Source organism: Mus musculus, chromosome 2 (genome assembly GCF_000001635.26).
Source record: "Mus musculus strain C57BL/6J chromosome 2, GRCm38.p6 C57BL/6J".
In the NCBI taxonomy this organism is placed as follows: domain Eukaryota; kingdom Metazoa; phylum Chordata; class Mammalia; order Rodentia; family Muridae; genus Mus; species Mus musculus.
In genome coordinates, this window is record NC_000068.7 from 70,564,670 (window position 1) to 70,587,284 (window position 22,615).

At 46.9% G+C, this 22,615-nt stretch overlaps 1 protein-coding gene across 8 annotated transcripts in view; it reads left to right on the top strand.

Annotated features, from left to right (window-relative positions):
• The window catches only part of Gad1 (glutamate decarboxylase 1), a 40,712-nt gene that overhangs the window by 3,367 nt on the left and 14,730 nt on the right, over positions 1-22,615 (top strand). For 4 of the 8 annotated variants that reach the window (XR_001780815.2, XR_003950661.1, XR_003950660.1 and 1 more), the window contains exons 3-9: positions 2,517-2,579; positions 8,037-8,195; positions 9,400-9,642; positions 14,442-14,532; positions 19,751-19,836; positions 21,165-21,277; positions 22,454-22,569. Coding sequence is in view for 5 of the 8 variants with exons in the window: in XM_030247531.1 (XP_030103391.1) it covers positions 21,199-21,277; positions 22,454-22,569 (195 nt within the window). In the remaining 3 variants the exon portion in view is untranslated. Of the gene's footprint in view, positions 1-2,516; positions 2,580-8,036; positions 8,196-9,399; positions 9,643-14,441; positions 14,533-19,750; positions 20,453-21,164; positions 21,278-22,453; positions 22,570-22,615 lie in introns of those variants that run through there. The other 4 variants (NM_008077.5, XM_006498766.4, XM_006498765.3 and 1 more) reach the window with 2 other exon arrangements.

The following is a 22,615-nucleotide window of genomic DNA, read 5'->3' on the forward strand; positions in this document are numbered from 1 at the left end:
CTTGGGGAGAATAGAGAAACCAGATAAAAGGGCATTTATGCTTCCCCATCCGATCTGTCTCTAATTCAGCCTGACTTTCTAACTCCACATAGAGGACTGGAGTCGTGGGATTTATCTTTTTTCCATGTTGGGGTTAAGTCTTTCACCACCCCTCTCCCAAAATTCTATCAGCTCCAGACAGCTCTGCGCCCCCTACCACCAGAATCTCTACAGAAGAGGAGCTGCGGGAGATCTGTGTGGTTGAGAGTGCTTTATTGTTGGCGTCTTTATGGCACTTATTGTAAGCCCCGTGAAAACAACAGTTCCCGTGTACACAAGTGGCAAGCTGAAGGCAGGAAACCCCCCTTTGAATTTCTTGGTGCAGACTCTGAGGCAGGAGACCCTAAGTCCTCAGGCCACCTTGCAGTTCTCTTAGCAGCCCCCCCCCCCTTCCTGCACACAGGCAAGCGACAATTGCCCACACAACAAAGCAGATCCCAGGCAGAGTCGTCAGTGCCGGTGGCACGTGATCCAGGCCTTGGCGGTGGAGTCAGCAGTGGGAGCTGGCCTGGCCGAACTCGAGGCCTGCGCCCCTTTTGTCTGTAGATTGAACCCTGATAGATTTATTTTCCAGTCCTCCCCACATCTTACTCCAGTCTTTATCCCCCAACACACACCGTTATTCCTTCTGCAAGGTTGGGGACCACCCTCCACACTAGGCACCTCTACATCCTAGCAGACTACCCCATAGTTCTCAAATGCCCAGCCTCAGCAAAGGCCAAGTCGATAATCTGAGTCCATACAAGGTGTGGTACCTCCGGAAACCACCTAAATGGAGGCCAGAGATCTAAGGACACCCCACCTCCACCTCCCTTCCCTGGGAACCCCTAACCCTTAACTGGAGAAAGCCTGAGAGAGCTTGCCTGCTCTGTCTAATTTCTGTCCTCCCTGGAAGACACACCCCCACCCGCCCAGTTTGCTGTTGGGCTCTGCCTCTGCAGGGTCTACCGGAAGGCGTCCCTTTCTGCTCCAGTATACACCTTACACACCTTGTACCCTCACACCTTATCCCAGCAACCCCCTGGCAAGCAGGAGCCCTCCTGCCTATCGCCTATGGGGGGGGGGGAAGCATTCTTAACTCCGGCTACAACAAAGGGGTTCTCGACCCCCATCTCTCTTCCTACCTGTTTTTTATTAACACCTAACTTGGGGCGTGGGGGACGGCACTGGAATATTTCTGAACACCAACCTCAGGCCAAGTGACCTTGAGAAATTGTAGCCTCTGGGCTGAAATGATTTTGTCACCTGAGTCTTAGACCTACAACACTTTCCTGGGTTCTTCTGGTGATTAGATGAGATTGTAGTTTAAAGAGAAAGCACAGATACTGGGTGGAAGTAGCGCTTTATGCTCCAGGTACTATTATTAGGGGCTTGGTGTTGCACAGATTTCCTGTCTGTCACTGGAATTCCTACCGTGACATACTGTCTCACGACGTCAGGCTGGTTCTTCGCCTCTCTGGGGCTCTGTTGTGCCTGAGGTTTAATGGATGTCACTTTGCTTATCGCAGCTAACACTCCCACACCGCTGGGGTGGAGGATGGGAGGCGCCTTGCTTGGAGGGATAGGAAGGGGATTTCTCCTAGCGCCCATCTCAGGAGTCTGCGGGAAGGCTTCTCCCTCTTTGCATTCTTTGCTGGGAGTTAACGCGAAAGACCCTTAGACCAGAACGCCTTGAGACTGGCCTGGGAGAAAGGGCGGGGGGCGAGGGGCAAGTCCTGCCGCCCGGGTTTCAGACCTGGAGAAAGGTGCTCTCAACAGCGTGTTTCAGACTCTAGAAGTCGGGAGGAAGGGTTAACGAGGGGCAGGTTGCGAAGGGGGGTGGGGTGGGGTTGAGGACAGGACTGGCTGGCGCACTATTGTCTTCTCGCCTCCCCAATCTGACTGGAGCAGCCATGCGAGTCCGATCATCTACTCAAATACTATTTTTCACCCAATTAATTCTTGAACTCTTCCGCGACCCCATTTCATGCCAGTTTATTTTAAGCTGCCACTCGGCTGGAGACCCGCCAAGAAATTATGAGACGTTTGGGTCCCAGATGCCTCTGTGTTCCCTATCTGAGCGGGTGTGTTGTCGCCCTTCAAGTCCGAGGCCTGGGACCCGGGGCTGGGCCCGGCGGGTGGGTGCTGGGTCACGCCAGTGCCAAGGTCTGGATCTTTGTGTGTTGAGTTTGCCTCTGCCTTGGTGGGGATCGCTTGGGGGCGGGGTCCGTGGCTGTGAGGCCCAGTTCTCCAAGACACGGTTTGGTTCCTGAAGTCAACAGTAGGCAGGAAACATGAGGAGAGCTGGGAGCTCTATCTGAGCCAAAGAAGTAGGGTAGCTCCTTGCTCCTTCCAGAACAGCTTTTTCCGTGCCTTTTCATGAAAACCTCCACAGTCCTCGCGAAAACCTTTGCCCTCTACCCAGTTTCTCATTGGTCCGACCAATCTGCTCTCTAATTTCCACCCCCCTGTCTCTCTCTCTCTCTCTCTGCTCCTAGCGTATGATACTTGGTGTGGCGTAGCCCATGGATGCACCAGAAAACTGGGCCTGAAGATCTGTGGTAAGTAAACAGGCCCTCAGGGGCTGGATGGGTCTCGAGGGAGAAGCGACTGAATTTGAAGGAGAGTCCCACATCCGAAGCGAGACTCTAACCCATCGGTCTAGTATTCTAATTGTCTTACTGTTCCAGCGCCCAGCGGATGCGGTCCCTTGGAGGCTCCTACCCTCCTGTGGCCTCTCTCACTTGGCAGGAGAGGCCTTTTCCTCTGGAGTCCTTATAATCAGAAACCGCATAGCTATGGGGACTCATTTCACCCAGTATGGCCTCAGAAATTGGGATACAGCACCCCCAAGCGGCAGCCAGGCTATCCTCGCCGGCGCTGGGCTGCTTGGACTAGTGCGTTCTGCTCTCGAATGTGTAAAATCTCATAAAAAGTGTGAACCGGTCTGATTTTCCCGGCGAACAGACCAAAGGTGCAATATCTATCAAGGCTGTAACTGACCCTTCGTGGTCGCTCACTCCATCCTCCACCCCCCACCACTACCCCCCATTAAAAGTGACTTCCCCAACTTGTGGGGTTTGCACCTAATTGCCACGGTAATTCAAATTTCGTTCCTGGGGCTTTGGGGGCCCAAGAAAGGAAAAAGGTTGCCTGCAGCTCTGGGTGGTCTGTCTAGGGGAGATGTGAGCAGGGCGGTCTAGACCGTTTGTCCTGCAGCTCTTCGATGGCAACAGCGCAGAAAGAAAGGAAGTGGGGCAGGTGCGCAAAGGGGGCTGCAAGGAGGGAGGGAATGTTGGGGAGGGAGGTTGTCTGGCACGATTTGCCAGCAGGAAAGAAAAACAGATCCGAAAGCTAGAGAGGAAAAGAAACGAGAGGATCTGAAATGAAAACGCCCAAGGAAAAAATGGGGGCGGGGGGGGGCTGGGATTTGTTCGAAGGGACACAGCTGAGTGGCTTCGTCTGAACAATGAGGATTTGCTTTTCTGACTACATTTCGCTGTCTAAAATTCTCCAGCCTTATCGGGCCTGAAAATACGGGTGTCCCCAGGCAGGGGGTGGAAAGGCGGGGGAAGATTAACGAGGGGCTTATTAAAGAGCTATCCGTCAGCTGCTGTGCTCGAGATAGCAGCCAAGCAGGCGCGGGGCGCAGAACCCTCCCCAGCCTAAGAAGCTCAGGGAGCCCCGAGGGGAGTGGGTGCTAGTGAGGCCTGACCTTCCCGCACCCTCATGCCCCTCCCCCTGCTTCCGGGTCTGTGGTTGTTTAGAATCGCTGGGGAGAGTGGTTATTTAGGGCCTTTGGAAACCAGCGTCCTTCAGTGTTTGGCCGTGCAGCACCCTCCTTGCATCACTGGGGCTCTGGATCCGGGAGTCCAGTATTTGCGGGTGGCGAAGACCTAGTGCGTTTGTTTAGTTGCGAGACGTAGTTCATTTTCTGGAAAAGCTTAGCCCTTCGGCCATAGGACCCAGAGGTTTGGGGACCTGACCCAATCCCTGGCGCTCAAAACTGGTGGGCAACACCAGAAGCGGTCTTTACGTCGTTGACAGCCCCGAGCTTTGTTCTATTAATAGCCTCTTCCCACTCCCACCCAGCCATTCCTGGCTTAATGGCCCGTTTCCTGCTTGGTCCCTTTTGGCTCTCGCCTTCTGCCTCAGTCGTTGTCGCGCAAGCAGCAACGGACTGGCAATCAGAACGGAAGGAACTCTGGGGTCTCTGGGTGAAGGCCACTTGTCTTAGAGGCTCCTGGCCTGTGGGAGAGGGTGAGTAGGGACAGTGGTCTTCCTGCCTCCCGCTGCTCTTGCTACTGGCTCTTGGAAGACAAGGTCCAAATGGTCCTGTTGGAGACAACCGGGATGTCCTGAAAGGGAAAGGGAAAGGGGCCAGGATAAAGTTAGAGCAGTTGAGACAGGAGTGGAGGCTCTAAATTATTGTTACATTTTCCACCTTGCCTCTTCTAACAACCAATGCCATGAGGTAGTGGACTTGGAGGTGGGTGGCTGTCATCCTTAAAAAGATTTCTCTCTGTGCGCGCGCACGCACGCACACACACACACACACACACACACACACACACACACGAAGAAAGTTACAACCTGAGTGACAGGGAGGAGAGCAGAGGATGAGACTGTCAAGCAAAATAACATAAGGATTCATTTCCCATGCTTTGGGCCAACTCTGGCTTTCCATTTTAAGCTGGAAAGCCGAGTATACTGGTCAACTAATGTTGAGCCTGAATCTATAGCCTCCGCTACACCCCTTCCCCGGACTCACTTAATCCCAGACCCTTCTGCATGAGGAGTACTTCACCTTCTTGACCTAATACCACCATTGCCTTGACAGCCAAGGATCTAATAGTCTCTTTTTACCCTTGAATCCAGCACCCTGGAAGGTCCCAGCATCCGCATGCCTTGCTGAGATGCAGTTCTTAGCCATCCCCTACCCTGCTTCTTCTTACCCCAGGAAATGAAGCTGCAAGGATGGCCATGGGGGGTCACTACTCAGGTTCTCAGCTCCAGAGGCTGAACCCCAGGGAATAATCGGATGGAAGAAACCCAGGGTTCTGCTGGAGATCCGCTGCGGGCGGGCGCGGTGGCATGACCTAGATAGAGTAAACGAAAGCTTGTGGCAAGAACTGGGCTCTACCCTTGTGTTCCATCGCTTTCCTCTGCAGAGGTCCGGAACTTGCTGCTCAGACAGTCCTTCCACACGTGTGTTTAAGTTTTTATTATTTGCCTATTTTAAAGAGAGAGATAGCCCAGGCACTCTGTAGCTCTGGCTTCTTGTAAAAAAAAAAATGTAGGCAATCTGTTAATATGTTGTGTGCCCATTTAAAAGAAGAAGAGGAAAGAGGAGCTCTTTTCTCTAAGTGGCTTTGGTGCTGGGCTTCAGCATCCCCTCTGCCCAGTGACCGTGTGTCTTTATGCCACACCAAGCTTGGAGCTCCACTTGCAAACAGCTGTCTGGAGCATGCCATGCCACTCTCTGGTTCCACAGGGCTCACTGGGAGTAAGAATGAGGAACAGCCACCAGCAGAGGAGGAGTCCGTTTGGGGATGCTACCCATCTTTATTTGAGTGTGGGTGGGTGAACTTGAACCAATACAAGTTCAAGATCCCTTTCTTTCCTGCAGCAGTTACAGGCTAGCCTTAAATGCTGATGGCTGGGGTATAGAACAACAGAGAATATAGGGCAGTCCTGGGCAGTCTCAGGGACCACTAGCCAGGACCCCTTTCTAGTCAGACTGTTGTTGAAGCACCCACTCAATATTATTCTCCCTTCAATTTCATTCCTCCATCTCAGAGAAGCAAATAGCTCCCTAGCAGGGCCTCTCTGAGCCGTGAGGAGCTTGGATCATTTTAAAGGATCTCAATGATTAAAAACAAAACCAAACAATACTTTCCTAAATAAAGTTAAAGAAACAACTTTGTATAGTAAATGTTCACATCAGCAGTCCCAGTATTAGAAACAAAAAAAGCACAGTTAACATTATCATACCAGGGTTTTAAAGATTTATTCATTTTATGCATGTGAGTACACTCTAGCTGTACAGATGGTTGTGAGCCTTCATGTGGTTGTTAGGAATTGAATTTTTTAGGCTCTCTGCTCACTCTGGCCCAAAGATTTATTTATTATTATACATAAGTACATTGTATCGGTCTTCTGACACACCACAAGAGGGCATTAATCTCACTACTGGTGGTTGTGAGCCACCATGAGGTTGCTGGGATTTGAACTCAGGACATGCAGAAGAGCAGTCAGTGCTCTTACCCACTGAGCCATCTCACCAGCCCCCCCCCCCCCCCCACACACACACCAGGGTTTTAAACACAATTTACCATGCAGTATGAATGTGCTGCCTGAAAAATAAAACCAGGATCTAGAGAAAATTCAGATTCTTGCCTTACAGAAAAGGTGGCCCCAAATGGCATGCAGATCTAAAGTTTTGTCTCCCTGTCTCATCAGCACATCTCTGGGTGAGCATGTATGGGAACCATCCTGGGAGAAGATATCTAAAACCTAATCTCCCTGCCTCTGGCTTCCAAAGGGGGTGCAAGGTAGGAAGATGTGGGTTCTCTCAGGAATGAGCCAGAAGCCTGGGCAGATGAAAGAGGCTCCAGAGTAGGTCTTAGATGGGCAGGACCATCCTTCACTGGGTCACATGGGTTTGGTTTCTCCAGCCAGACCTACTCTCTAACCATTGTAGTGGACAAAGGGAACAGTGTCAGGGGCCAGGACTCTGTATCCCTCTAGTGAATGAGTGAGTACTGTCTCCTGGCTCTGGACTCTAGAATCTTCTCTGTGATGTCTCAAAGATCTTGGTTTCCACAAAGACAGCTTTGGAGTCACCAAGAAATTTCATGTTTTCTCTCTTCATTTGCTGCCTCTGGAGTTAAATTTGAGGCTGTGTTGGAGGTACTGTTGAGGGAAGAGCACGGGGTTCAGTGCTTAGCCAGGAAAGGGGAGCAGGCTCCAAGTTGACAGGGAACCCCAACTCCAGCCCATTGGGGTTCAAGCCTGCTTCCTGGAGCACCGCTGTGGGTATTTGCACTGTACACCATGGGTAAGTGAGATTTCTCCTCCTTCTTGGGGGAAGTGGTGCAGTGCTCTGAATCTCAGCCTGAGCTCTGACTGAGTTCATTTCAGTATGCCTCTTGGAGAGCTTTCTATCATGGCTGGAGCAGAGGTGGCCAGCTGCCAGACAAGCTTCCGGGATGGTGGGAGATTGGTCTCACTTCATCCGTCTCGTCCTGAATAAATAGCAAACAGCTCTTCTACAAGTGCTCCATAAATACTTAGAGCTGAGCCCATGTCAAGGCTGTGAGATGTGGAGGCTTTCAAGCCCTTTTTTCTAATGCTGTTATCAATGGAGAGAGGCTCAGGAAAGAGTGCACTGCATTTTTGAATCAAAAAATATTACACTTGTGATATTTGCCTTATCCTTCCTCCCTCTGCTAGCCTCACCCTCCTCCTTTTCCTGCCCCATCCAGCTCCCTCAGATGTCCTCCCTTCCCCCCTCTGCTGTCTTCACCCTCCACTCTCTTCACTCTACTGTCCTCTCCGTCCCCCCTTCTGTTGGTCTTCAACCTTTTCCCTCTTCCGTTCTCACCCACCCCCTGCCCCGGGTTCTATAGCCCACAAATCCAATGTTGGCAGCATCCTCTCTGGGTCCCTTCCTTCCAAGCCCCATCCTGGGGCGGGTTACTGGAGTGGAAGCTGTCCAGTCAACTTAATTCTGAGTTTGCTGTCGTGTTCAGAGAGGAGATGGGGCTCACTTGCTGCTTTTCTCTCTTGCATGACTGGGCCTGTGCCACTGATGACGCTTGACACAGCCCCTCCCCGCCTGAAGGCAAGCAGTGCAGAGTCACTGTATATAAAACACAGACACTCGTGGCTTCTCTTCTCAGCAAAAGCAAGAGCCTTGCTTGGAGGGTTAGCCTGGTCGGGCAGCCTGGTCGGGCAGCCTGGTTGGGTGGCTGGGTACTTCCCAGTTTCTCTGACCCTAGCTTCTTGCACTTTAGGCTTCTTACAAAGGACCAATAGCCTGGAAGAGAAGAGTCGTCTTGTGAGCGCCTTCAGGGAGAGGCAGTCCTCCAAGAACCTGCTTTCCTGTGAAAACAGTGACCAGGGTGCCCGCTTCCGGCGCACAGAGACCGACTTCTCCAACCTGTTTGCTCAAGGTGGTTTCTCCCCAGGCCCCACCCAGCTCAGACAGTTGGTCTTGATTCCCCCCTCCCCTGAAATTTTATTTCTTTATACAACAAATGCCATTACTCTCTGTGAGCCCTCGTGAAGTTTGAATGGAACAGACTCCTTTGCTTCTGCCCAGGTCCCTGCTGTTTTGGAAGGTAGTTGAAGGATGTCCGTACATCATTCAATTCTAAAGACACTCCCGGAGGCAAATAGGGACTCACAGAATCTCAGAAGCTAAAGGAATCTTACGATCAGAGAATAAAACGGTTCTTTCATTAGCATTTATCCTCCAAGATTATCAGCCCAATTCCCAAGCCCCCAACCCCAAACCTGCTCTGTGAGAAGCTGTACATCTGAGCCTCATGACTAAACACGGGAGACTCTTTAAAGAGCTTTCTGTAGATTCTGCTGGCTCTGCAATGCAGGCCTTGGGAAGTGCTTTACCAGTCTTTCCTAGGTAGCTTTGGGAGCTCCCACTTCCCATAGCTCCCACAGAACCCCAGAAGCCTCCACCTCACTAAACCTCTGAGACAGCCATGCCCTGAATGGCCACACAACCTATTTTTGTACTCTCCTGGAAACTTCCCTCAGGAAACCCAACAGCTCTTCTTCCTGCTCATCCCCCTTTCTAAGTCTGCTCGACAGAGCCTAGAGCCCAGGTTACTTCCAGACACCTTAAAAAAAAAAAAAAAAAAAAAAGGATGATGTCAACAGAAAGACAGTGGTCCCCTCTGGCACCTTCTAGAGCCCATACCCACAGCAGCCCCAGCCTCTGCCACCCACAGACCAGGCAAATCATTAACACCAAGCCAGATGCTCAGGACACCTGGTCCACGGGAGACCAACAGAAGTACTTCACATCGTGTTCCTCCCAGGTGTCCATTCAGCAAATGGACAGCTGCCAGGGTCAGCTGCTCAAGGTTTCCTTAAGCTCTGCACTCCTCCCCCATATGAGCAGTCTCAACTATTAGGAAGTGTGTGAAGCCCTAGGAATGTATCAAATGTCTGTGGGCATAGGGCATCCTTCTGGGGACTGGCTGTCCAAAACTCAGTGTAGATCCATATCCTGGAAAGCAACTGAGCCCCCTGCAGGCTGACCCAGGAAACCCCTGAACCACTCTGCAGGCTGACCCCGGAAGCTCAAGTACGAAGCAGGTGGTAATTACTGTTTGGCTTCCCCTCTCTGCTTAGATCTGCTTCCAGCTAAGAACGGGGAGGAGCAAACTGCGCAGTTCTTGCTGGAAGTGGTAGACATACTCCTCAACTATGTCCGCAAGACATTTGATCGCTCCACCAAGGTTCTGGATTTCCACCACCCACACCAGTTGCTGGAAGGCATGGAAGGCTTTAATTTGGAGCTGTCTGACCACCCCGAGTCTCTGGAGCAGATCCTGGTTGACTGTAGAGACACCCTGAAGTACGGGGTTCGCACAGGTAAGAGTAAGAGATGGGTTGACCATCACCTAGCTGGCTGGGAGCATAGCCAATTCATTTGGAAGAGGCCCCATCCTGGTGAGGCAAGACACCAGGTGCCCAGTGATCACAAGGTCACCATGGGTCCCAAAGACTGAAGCAGGCCTGGCACAAGGTCATCATTTCTTTTAAAACTAAAGAAGGTGCAGCTATAGGGTGACAGGTTGTTTCATTGTTTGCTTGGGTTTTGTTTTAGGCTGTTTGTAACCTAGACAGAGCAGGGTGACCTGTCCCTTTGTCCTTGCTCTGGTCCCCCTCGTTCTGTTTCATTCTGAAGAACCCTGCCTCTGTTACCTGCCCCTTGCCCTGGGGAACTGCCCTTTTCCCTCTCTTTTGGAGTCATTTTCTAAGGGTTGTCATAAAAACCATCACCATGGAGACTGGTCCTTTCACAGTCTTGGAGGCTGATCCTTCCCAGATGTCAGCAGGACCTTGCTTTCTTTGAAGGCTCAGAGAAGATCCAACCTTGCCGTTGTGGCTTCTGGTACTTGTCGGCATTTTCTTTGGCACTCCTCAGCTTGTGGGTGTCTCACTTCAGCCTCCACCTTGCCCTCCACTCGACCTCTTCCTTGTGAACATTTATCCATATTTTCTCTTCACAAAAGGGTACCCTTTCCTTTGGATTAAGGACTACCCCAATCCAGAATGACCTTGTCTAACTTGTTTGTATCTGAGAAAACTCTGTTGCCAAGTAGAGTCACGTTCTACAGGAACAAGAGATTGAGACGAGTTCATCTTTTTAAGGAACACAGTTCAATCCAGAACACCCAAAAGAATCAGTGTCTGCCCGCCCGCCCGCCTCTCTCTCCCTCTCCCCCTCCTCCTGCCCTCCCCCTCTCTCTTTCCTTCCCCATCTCCCCCCTTATATTTTATTCTGATGAGTCACTGGTCCTCTTGCCCCTCCTCGCCTTTCCCAAGTCCTCTCTAATCAGCAATCCTGGCTCAAGTGGTTTCTTTGCAATCACCCCAAGTTCAAAGATGTTTAAAATCTCCATCTGAGCTGTTTCTTAGCACCAAAACAAAGAACAGTTTCTTTGCCTGGTCACTCTCTTCCCCTCCCAGCCTGCTTTCCAAGGCCCTTAGGTCTTCAGGGATTGGAGGGTCCTCAGCCATCACAATTGCTATCACGGGGGTGGGGGGGGGGCGGGGGGAGGAATGGCAACTTATTGTTCTTTCCACTTCTTTCTCTCTCCACCTTTATTTACCATCATCTAAACCCCTAGAAGAGAAATAGATTGAAGATGAAGTTCAGAGAGGCTGGTGGCGATAAAGTTGATCAAGGTGACTGGATGTCAGAAACAAGCTATTGCAGAAAACTAATGAAGTTAACCAAAGAAGCTACTTAAATTAAAAAAAATCCCACGTAGCTTTTGAGGATAGCCAACACGATTGGCCTAGCTATAGTTTCATTTTTAAAATTATTGCATAGACCAGACTCACTCGCATGCACAAAGTCTGTTTGTTAAAGAAGCTCTCATCAACTCAGCTCCACTAGCACCACCCTGACCGGATGGTTAACCCATTCCTGAGAAGTAGTATTGCTCTCCTGGTTTAAAGGAGAATCACCATTCTGTGTTGTAGCTTGGTTTGTTTTGGTCAATGTTTTGTGTCTCATCAGTTTGCTCTATCTATCTATCTATCTATCTATCTATCTATCTATCTATCCATCCATCCACTAAAGGCCAGAATGTCTATCAAACAAAACACAGAATTAAGTCAAGACAGCATCTCCCGCCTGTGGTCAGAGAAAGCAAACTGTTTGCTCCTTGTATGAGCCCACTGAGATGTTTAGTCTGAGGCCATCCACCTCTGATTAGCACAACCGTTTCCGGAGGCAGACATCTGCATTTACAGAGTACATAATCTTCCAGACCACGTGGACTTTTCTGCTGCCCTTCACAGGGTTGGCACTGGTTAAAGGACATTATTGCTGCCATGTCAAAGCCAGCTCCTGGTTGATGATCTATCATTTGGAATATACATTCAAACAATAGACTAAGCCCCCAGCACACATCAGAAACATTCTGGAGGATATTAGTGCATTAACAGCCAAAATAATGAATTGGGTTTTAATAACGAAAGCACAGTGTTCCAGCAGTTTAAGAAGGGAAACGGTGGCATTTGAAATCGCTCTATGAATTAACAAAGGACCCAGCACACACAGATTTTCCAAGGACTGATGTGGAGATGAAGCAGCCTTCAATCAAGCAGCCATGTATTTCTGGGCTTGTTCTTTTTTTAACTTCTCATTATGGAAAATTTGAACTTACACCAAAGTAGAATTATATAATGAACCCCGTGCACCCAATACCCAGCTTTAACTCTCACCAAGTCCTGCTGACCCCTTCTCTGCATTGTATGGAAGCAGGGCCCATACAGAATATTACTGCCTCAACACATATCTGAACCTTCATGAATTTCCTTTAAAAATCATGTCAGTGTTTTAGGCTAAAAACAAACAAACACCTAAGCTCCTTAATACTTAAAATATTCAATTGCCTCCTGAATATAGGAATGCTTTTGTTACATACTGTTTCAATTCAGCTGAGTCGGGACCAAGTAGTTTATTTGGGAGGGAAACTTACTTTAAAATGACTTTCTCCCCTTACTTGACATTAAACCATGTATTACTCAGCATCATGTCTGTGAGAACTAAAAGCAAATCTGGGTTTGGGCCTAATTGTACCTGCCTGTGAAGCCAACACTTAGAAAATGAGGGTGAGATCAAGAAGACCCCCAGTTTGAGGATAGTCTGGGCTATGAAACTAGGCCTGTTTTTTAAAAAGCAACAGAAAGAGCAAAATATGAGAAGGGTGGACAGAAGGATGGAGGGAGGGAGGGAGGAGAAATGGAAGGAGGGGGGGTGGGGAAACAACTGACGTCTAAGCTATGTTGCTGTTCAGTAGACACTCTGTTACAGAGTGGTGGAGGCAGATGCTGTAGCCATGTGAAAAAGGGTGTTTGGGACCTTTGTACTTCTGTGTCTCCTGTACAGACTGTTTCACTTTGTTTCAGTCTGTCTCTGTTCTTTGTTGTGCTATGCTGTGGGACTCTAGTGCAGTATCAAATAACATGTGATTGCATTTATTTATAGCCAGTACTAGCTCAGAATGAAAGAATTGTTGTTGTTGTTTTAAGTTTTCAACGGGCACAGTATATACTTTAATGGATTTCAATGGAAATATTACTTTAGGATATTTTCTTGTTTGACAATTTCATATGTGTATAAGAAGATGTAGCTTGATTACAGCTGCCCTAATTTGCCCCTCCCACTCTCCCTGGATCCCCTAAAAATCCTTCCTCCTACCTTCATGTTGTCTCTTTATTTTTTAATAATCTACTGAGTCCAATTAGTGTTGCCTGAGCATTCCTAAGTATGGAGCCTTCACCTGACTGTGGCACCTACCAGCAGCCATGTTCCCAAAGAAAAGCGTCTCCTCCTCTCCAGAACATTGAGGGAAGAGCAGATTCTCAGACTAGGGACATTCAAATCCTAGGTCTCTGACAGTTATTCACAGACAATGGCAGTTTCCACTGGAAACACAGCAGTCAGCAAATCTCTGCGACATCACCCTCTGTCACATACTCCCTGGATAATCTATTGTAGGACCTGCTTCATGACAGCTGAGCCAAGCCTGAGTTTTTGGTGAACATCAAGTTTGCAAAAATTTGGCAACAGTTGTAAGTTTGCTGAGGGCAGATCCAGTTAAAGTGCACTGTGGGCTGCACGGGACTTTAGAATCACAGGACCTACGTGGTTCTGTGCTCAGTAACTGAGTGAGGGATGGTCTGCCTGCTCACAGAGAAGATGCTGGGGCAGCTAGCTCTTAATCTGCTTAGCTCCATGACTTTAATGAGCACCTAAGTCTAGATGGGCAAAGAAAACTGATGCTTGGTATCACATTTGCCCCAGAGACTCAGAGAGTGATGGTTGGTCTTCATATCAGGTCTGAGCGAAAACTCGGAGGCCTATAGCCTCTCTCTGTTAGCCAATCTCAGCCTGGGACTTAATGTTCTTGGGATATTGAAGTAAAAGTTGCAATAGATATAAAAAGAATAAGAGCTTCCACATTCCTCAATAGGAAGTTAAGAAAAGGTCTTACTTTGTAATCCAGACTGGCCTTGAACTCACAATCCTCTTGCCTCTACCCTCCCAAAGTGCTAAGATCACAAGCATGCATCACCACACAGGACATCCCACATCCTTTCTCAGAACCCAGGAAATGAGTGTGATGGAGGAGCTCACCTGAAGGTCAACAAATAAGATATTGGAAAGTGTGGTTCATTTCACGATGCTCAACTTTGTGTGTTTGTTTTTATTTTTAATTTGTATGGATAGATTGCTTTGCCTGTATATGGCGTATGCCTGCGTGCCAAGTGCCTGCAGTGTTCTCAGAAGCCAGAAAAGGGCATCAGATCACCTGGGATTGGAGTTGCAGATAGTTGTAAGCTACCATGAGGATGCTTGGGATGGAACGTGGGTCCTCTGGAAGAACAGCCAGGGTTCTTAACCACTGAGCCATTGTTCCAGGCCCAATTTCCTGTTTTTAAATTTAAATGCATGCTGCCTTAGAAACATAGGCGTCTGAGGGCACCATCATTGTTAATGGTTGGTCACCTTCTTCCTCCTTCTCCAGGACCCTTGGAGAGCTCTGTTAGACCATAGGACGGAGCTCGTGTCGTGTGCTCCAGCCCTTTGCTCTGAAGATAGCAATGAAAACTGCGGCTTTGCCTTTCATGTTTGCCTGTTATCTCTCTAGGTCACCCTCGATTTTTCAACCAGCTCTCTACTGGTTTGGATATCATTGGTTTAGCTGGTGAATGGCTGACATCGACTGCCAATACCAATATGTAAGTCTCCTGTGTTCTTTTCCTAGATGCATGCACACATGATGTATATGGCTTGTGGTTTACACATTTCACTCTGATGGTTCTGTTCTCTTGGAGTTCACTCATCTCATAAACTCTTTTAGATTTGCCACAAGGTGAGAAACTATTCTTGAATAGTGTACTAAGAGCATGAGTGTGAGAAATGATAGCTAGCTTTGAAATTTCCATGTGAAATTGCACAGCAGATTCATTCTCCCAGTGCACATCTTAAAAGGTCATTCTTTGTCTATGGTTTTGGTTTCCTTTCCCACCCAAGCACATTGGTACTTAACACTGAGGCTGTATTTTCTTCATAATTACGCTATTATTTGCCACGAATCCATTCGATCGGCCTATTGTTTAAGTAAAATTTCTACAGCAACTTTCATCTACTGCAGATATGGCATGTATTCATTTCAAAATAACTGGCAGCTTTTGCTGAGTTTAACACTTTGGGAAACCCAACCTGCCTATGTAGACAAGGCTTTCATTTATTTCTGCTATCTTTTAAATTTACGTGGAAGTTATTCCAAGATCTTCAAGGTCCAAGTACAACCTGAGCAGTCTTAGAAATCACCCCGTATGTGTCCTCTCTGGGGGCGGCTGGGGGGGGGAGCTAAGAATGTATTACGAGATATGGCGGGTCACCATAGCTTAAGGACGATTATCTTTTTCCTTGATACTAATGACAGTGTTTTATTACTATCAATGAATTCAGACAGTGGCATAACATTCAATTAAAGTATCCAAAGGAAATTAATGAGGCAAATGTATTACAATAATTTAATGATAGCTGCATGAGAACCATGGGGGTTTCTGTCACTGCTGCAACATTGGAAAGCTATTTATTTGTTATTTGTTAATTATTCTGTGGTACCAGGCACCAAACCCAGACCTCGGGCACACTAAACACGTAAACCCGGGCCTAGGGCATGCTAAGCGTGCGCTCTGCCATTGTGCTCCCCTTTAGTCCCCAACTCACTCCTTAAGTTTGTTGCAAGATCCTGAAAAGTGAACTTCGGTGAATGAGTGGGTTTGTGAGAAGTCTCACATGACGGCCGACAGAACGCTGGTTATTAAAGTTCAAGGTAACCTGCTTTTCTTGACCTGTGGCCAGCCACAAAGCCAAAAGGGCATCTTGAAACTACAGATTGTTCGTGCGCCTCCCTAGGCTGCCTAATGCTGTGACTCAAAATACTAAAACTACCTTCAGAAAGCCAGACAAAATTTTCAAAGTAAATAGGGCAAGTGGAGCCCTTTGGGCTAAAAGGCATAAAAATTAAGCTGATTAAAGAATGAAAGCGGTCTCATCACACTTGCTGATCACACGTCACGGCATCTCGTGGAGTGTCTGTGTTGGCCTACTAAGACTTCAAAAGTCCGGAATTCAGGTCAGGGATGCAATCAATCCATGACCTCTTCAAACACAAAGCTCCCCCGCTCCCCAACCCCGCAACTTCTGCCATCTTTATTCTATTATGGTTTGCAGAATAAAATATTTATCACTAAGCACAAGCGTCATAGCATACTAGTTATAACTTGGAGAAAGTACACTAGCGCTTAATTGTAGCATCTCACGAGAGGGAACAACTTAACTTAGAAAATGAAGTCTGTTTGTTTTAACCCAGCAATTTAGGAAATAAGTGGGAAAAGCAAAGTGAAGGGTAGGTACGAATCGGGGCTGGGGATGTGGCTCAGTGGCTAAGCGTCTTCCAGGCTGTAGGTCTGATCTTTCCTGACCCCCAAAATAACACACGTTCAGCAAGACTCAAATCCCATAGGCCCTGCACTTACCCATCATCTTTGTATGTGCTCTAGAGGCTTCTGAGTATCACTTCTAATGTGTAGCCAATATCAAGATAAATAAAGGGTTTGCCCCTTTTAACCATTTATGACCAGCTCTTCTAAAAGCTTCCCTTGAACCAGAAAGCTTCATTACAGGTTCTCCTCCTGACCGCTTTTCGGTCTATATTAATAAAATCAAAATTCTTCGCTTCTCCCTTAGCTCTCAGCTCAGCTATGAAACACGAAATATGTCCCAGCCATCCGAGGTCAAGGCCAAGCTAGCTAAATGACACATAATAATTGCCTCTGCACTGAGCAGGAGGTATTTGTAAAATATGATTCGATCCCAACAGATCAATAGAGAAGGTTATTTAAAATAGTGAGAGAGTTCCTGTCAGCTCCTGAGACGGGCATTGTGCGAGGAAGTGATAACTGTTCTCTAGACAGTCTCCTCAGCCAGGAGTCCTGGAAGATCATGGCGTACGGCAGCATCGCAGGCACGCAGGGAGCATCTGCTCCCTTGTGACAATTCCTTTCTTCAGCTAGGAACACCTGTCCATATAAGCCTGAGGGAGACTGGCAGGAGAGCTTCCTTTATTCTGGCCAATTGTGATTTAATTGCTGATGTGTTCATAGCTCCTCTCCCACCCCACATCTGCTGGATTTGGGTAGCACTGGTAAAAGAGCGTAATTACTATCCTCTGAAAAGTCCTTTCAGAGAAGGATCTAATATCCTCTTTCAGATGGATCTGAAAGATCAGGTAGGCCATCTGACTGGCTAGCAAAGAAAGAAAGAACGTTCATGCCCGTGCTTTTATGTCAGCTTGTACATGCAGCTCTGGCACCTGTTCTCCCAGGCAAGGATGGAGGAGAATACAGCAAATGTGTAGCTGTTCTTGGCATGTACTCCTCTTCCAAAGCAAGCCCACCAAGAACAACTGTGTGAGCAGGCTGTGTAAGCAAAGACACCTGGTATAATATGTAATTGCGACAGCAAGATCAGTCTCTCCGCTTTACCGTGAGCTGGAGGGTCTTGCACACGTATTGCTCTATTTTCACCCTGGAGAAATTTCCTGTGGAATCAACGGTCATCACACACTGAGGGGCGAGCTGTCAGAGTAGAGCCTGCACCAGGCAGTTCCCATTTGTCCTGGGGAAACAGCTATGAGTGGGATTGCTGACCCTGAAGCAGACAGCTGAGATCGCACACAAATCAGTGTTCCTCTTGAGTGTTTATCTTTTCATCGGGGAAAGAGGCAGTGGTGTCTTCCCTGCAGGGTGATCCTGAAGATTTAACTATAGCTCAGTCCTAAGATAGCCACACCCCAGGAGACGTAGGCACACATAGCCTCCTGGCTCTTGTTTCTAACACTTGCCATCTTTGTACTAAAGAACATCTCCCTAAGTTCCCCTTAAACATCTTACTTATGTCCCCTGCCACGTCTGTAGAGAGGGGACATCTGAGAATCATAACAGCAGCTAATGTGGAAGTCTTTCATTAAAGTCCTCAGCCTGGAAGTCACCAAAAATCCAGGTTCCTTTGTGCCTTTCTGGCCCATTTTATGCCATGAAGCCCTCAGCTACAAAGTTCCTTCATATTGCTTGCTGACAACTGGAGTTCTGGCCCTTAGTCTCTCTTTCGAAACTCAGGAAAACAAGAGGGCATGAGAGACCGAGGGACTAAGGAAGAGAGGAAGGGAAGGAGGCAGGGCTGGCAAAGTAGGGACATGGTATTACAGCTAGAAAACCTCAGAACCACATGAAACTCTTTCCACAGAAATTGTTCGGCCATAGCTAGCCCCGTGGTTGAGTGGAAGGAAGCAAGAAAAGACAGTCTCTGGTCTTGGTGAACCACACTCTCAACAGACTGTGGTGAAGGAAAAGACAGTCAATACTGTTTATGATTGGCAGTGACAGCACAGCAACAGCATCTTGACAACTTTGGTTCACTTTGATTCTGAGTACATCTCACTGGCAAGCTGAGGTGGACTGTCGAGGGGCTGACCTACCTCTCCACTGAGTCTTCTCTTAATATCCTCCCATCTGCTGTTTTAAATCCTTAATTCCAATCCATGTCATTCACTGTATGCCAAGGTCTTTTGAAGGACTACTTCACTGATCTCAGATCCTGAACCGTAGCTATATGCTTTGACCTCAGTACCCCACCAGCTTCTTCCAGATCTGCATTGACCTTTGGTCTCTTGATGTCATCTCTCACCTGTCATTTAGAGAAGGGATTCCTAACCTGGGGTCCAAACTGTAGGGAGAAGAATCTCTTACAAGTGTGCACAAACAGTGTGTATATCCACACCTTTTTACTTGTAGTGTTCCCAGGATTCCTAAAGGGGTCTGTGATCCAACTAAATCATGAGTTCTAGAGTAAACGTCAAAGGCTTTCATAGGAATATGGATACAGGAAAACACCTTTCACTATAATTACAAATATGACCCAAAATGGACAGGTAGGGTCAGAAGTATCTGGAACAAAACATCTCAAAACCATGTTTGTCAGATTGTGAATCTACAGTCATGGCCAGTAAGTGTCCAGAGGAAACTTTGCAAATGTGTAGTTGTCCTAGGCACACAGCTCTTCTCTTCCAAAAGTTTTCTCTAAGTTTCTAGGAGAGGAAGGATGTAAGGACTAAGTTCTGGAGTCAGTACAGTACTAGCCATGATCTATCTGGTCCCTCAGACCAAGGCAGAGACCCTCAAACAAGATGCATCTGAGGTCAAGAGCCAAATGCTCATTTACCCTACTAAGTTTCAATCTCAAGCTTGGGAATGGTGTCTCATAACATCTGTCTCCTCCAAACACGGGACTATGAGGGACCTAACAGCCACCCTGTATCTGGTGAGCAGAACTGAAAGAAGGTTTAGGAACCACATACCCAACATAGATAAGGCTTCAGAAGTACATGAGACCAAATAGTCCCCTTTGGGAGCTCTAGACTCTTCTTGCCTGTCCTGATGGACAGGAAGACTGGTTTATGCAAATGTGAAGGCTAAGTTGATGCTATCCTGCAACACATATCAAACCAACTCCTTGGTTTTCAGTCCCACACATTCTCCCTCACATGGTTCCTACCTGGTGTCTAATACTGATGCCTCTAACTTAGCTTTCATCCAGTCTTTGAGCAAATTCTAAAATTGTGGTGTATGGTTCAACTGTTTCTTTCCTTGACCTCAAGAGATTTCTTATTGCTAATTGATATTGTGAGATCCAAGCACACAAACTGCCATCATTTCCTCTTCACCATGCAAATATTTCAGCCATTTCAACATTTCCAAAAATCAGTGGAACTGTAGATCATACATTTGTTCAACGATGTGGAGATGCGAACCATGAGTTTGCCTCTTGCTACACTCAGCATCCCAGGCTAAACCAGGAACCCTTCTCTTCTTCTTCCTTTATCAGGCCATCAGACATGAGGGAGTGTTGGTTGCTACGGTGATGGGGCTCAGAGCAGAACCAAAGCATGAGTGTGACCTCCAGAGGTGATGGTAACTGAACACATGTTCTCCCAGGGTCTTGCTCCCAAAATTTCAGGGGACCTCCAAGGAAAATGGACATGATCCTTTCGAAACAAAATTCTTCTCCTTCTCCCAGCAGACATATCCTGAGGATCCTCTTGGGTCTGTTGTCCTCCTGTACAGACACATAATTAATGTGACTGTTTTAATTTTCCTTCCTGATTAAAGCTTATTGGCATCACCTGTGTTTTACTTAAAGCCATAGTTATCTTATTCTTGCAAGTAGCTTTTCTAAATCATTAAGCAAGATTCCCATTAGTCTTTGGCTTTGGCATTCAACCCCAAACTCCTAAATGATGATGATGCCTCCTGTATCACTTGGCTGGGTCGGTCTAGGCATCTCTTTCCAGCTAGGATGGTCTTGGCTCAGCCTACAGACACCAAAGCTTAAGAACTTCAAGGCAAAGCAAGAAAAAGAGCCTTAGCGTTTAGTAAACGGATTCTGTCTTTAGGCTCAATTTTCTGTGAGTGGTCTTCCTTGACTTCTCTTGGACCCTGTTTAGCACCCCGATCTTGCTTCCATGACTGTCCTACCAGACAGTGCTACCACTTTGAACTTCTTTAAAAAAATAAAATAAAATAAACTATGGCTTGCTTCATTTACATCTGTTCATTGGGAGACACATGCAACCTGCCAGAAGATCTAACACTCACAGTCAGATATGTATGCAAGTTGACTGTCTTCTTGTTTATAATTTGTAATTAGAAAAATCATCACTTCTAATTATTTTTGACAGATATTGACTCCAGAGAAGTATAGATACACAGTTTTCCTTAGGGGTTATTAGAAGAAAGAACATGTAGATAATTACATTGAGATCTTTAAAACATGGGTCAATATTCCCAATTATCTTCACAGTCAGCTTTCAGATGTTTACAATGTTTCTGAAAGACAGAAGTTAGCCCTGCCTACAAGCGTGAAACTGGCAGTCCTTTTTTTTTTAATGTTTCAACCAATTGTAAGTAGAAGCCAAAATGAGTTTTTCAAATTAACACTGCATTCACCTACACATAATTACAGTGAATCCTCCACTCTGGGTGAACCCACCCAGGACAGGTGAGGCTCTCTTTTGCTGGTGAAGTATCTCACAGCAGACTTTCCACTACCTCTCTTGGTAACCCATCTGGGTTTTGACACTTTAGGACTGGCAGACATGTGGATTCAGGGAAAAAAAAATCATGTTAGTGGTTTTGAGTATCCATTTTTAGTACCCAGCCACAACTGCTGAACCAATGGTCTGTGTTCATAAAAAACATAGGTTTCTTTATTTCCCTTCTTCCTTTCACCACCACTCTAGGTTCACATATGAAATTGCACCCGTGTTTGTTCTCATGGAACAGATTACTCTTAAGAAGATGAGAGAGATCGTTGGATGGTCAAATAAAGATGGTGATGGGATATTTTCTCCTGGTAGGTTTCTTTTCTGTAACTGCTTCCAATACTGCCAATGTGGATCCTTTTGTTCTTTTTTATTAAAATTACTGACAAATGTCAATTATGGAAATTAATGGTTTTCATTGTGACATTTGTGTATATGTGTACACACACACACACACACACACACACACACACACACACACATACACACACACACACACATATATATATATATATATATATATATATATACAGTTGATGGTCTTAGCACTCAGCATTCCTATCTTTATCAGGATGAAGGCTAGCAAGAATGCTACCACCCTACAAACTAACTAACCAAGGCTGTGTCTGGGTCATGCAAAATGGTGCTGTTCTGACAACAGCAAACCTAGGGATCAATGAGTCAGATTATCAATGAGCTGAGTTCACTCCAAATATTGTATCTACTTTAGTCTCTTAGCTCAAAGTAGATACGATAAAAATCTTTACAATGAAGACTGCTATCCTTGTGGGTAAGAAGCCGTTGTAGATGATGTTATCGGCAGTGTGACTGCATACAGGGGAAAAGAAGAATACAATTGTCCAGGCAATTCAAGCAGACCACAGATTTGCCTGTTTCATCCTAAGGCAATTGATGCAAAAGTGACTAGTTTGTATTGGCTAGACTTGGATAGTTATCTCCTTTCCTTTTGTATCTTTATTTAGAGGGACATGAGTGAATTTGTATCTATTTAAATAAACTTAGACCTCTCCTAGACTCAGGAACTCATCTGGGCTATTCATTAAAAAGAGCACCCAAGCTGGTAACCAAGAAATGCACTATTTCTTTCTGAAAGCTTCATTACTCTTTTTCTCTGTGTTTCTGAGCTCAGGGAACAGATTCATCTTTGTTCAGTAACAGATTACCCGGGAGATGGGAGCTGGGAGGCTGTAACTAGCCATGCCTTTGCAGCTGCTCCCACTGCCTCCTGTTTTGTGTATAGGCTTTGGGTAGGCATTGCAATGCCTGAAACACCTCCAGCGAAATCACCTACATAGCTCTGGAAATAAGTGCAGAGTCCAAAGAGAAGTCCTTAGAAGTAAAGAAAGCAGCAAAGCTTTCAGGATACTGTCCTTTCCCTTCCCAATTTGGTGAAGCACCAGCTCAACCTTTGTATTAAAAACCCAGTAGAACCCCAACAACCTCCCGCTATGTTTGCTTGTTGATAGGGGGAGCCATATCCAATATGTACAGCATCATGGCTGCTCGTTACAAGTACTTCCCAGAAGTGAAGACAAAAGGCATGGCGGCTGTGCCCAAACTGGTCCTCTTCACCTCAGAACACGTGAGTTGGGGGCTCTGGCGTGTGGGTTGTGATGGTTTTCAAGGGA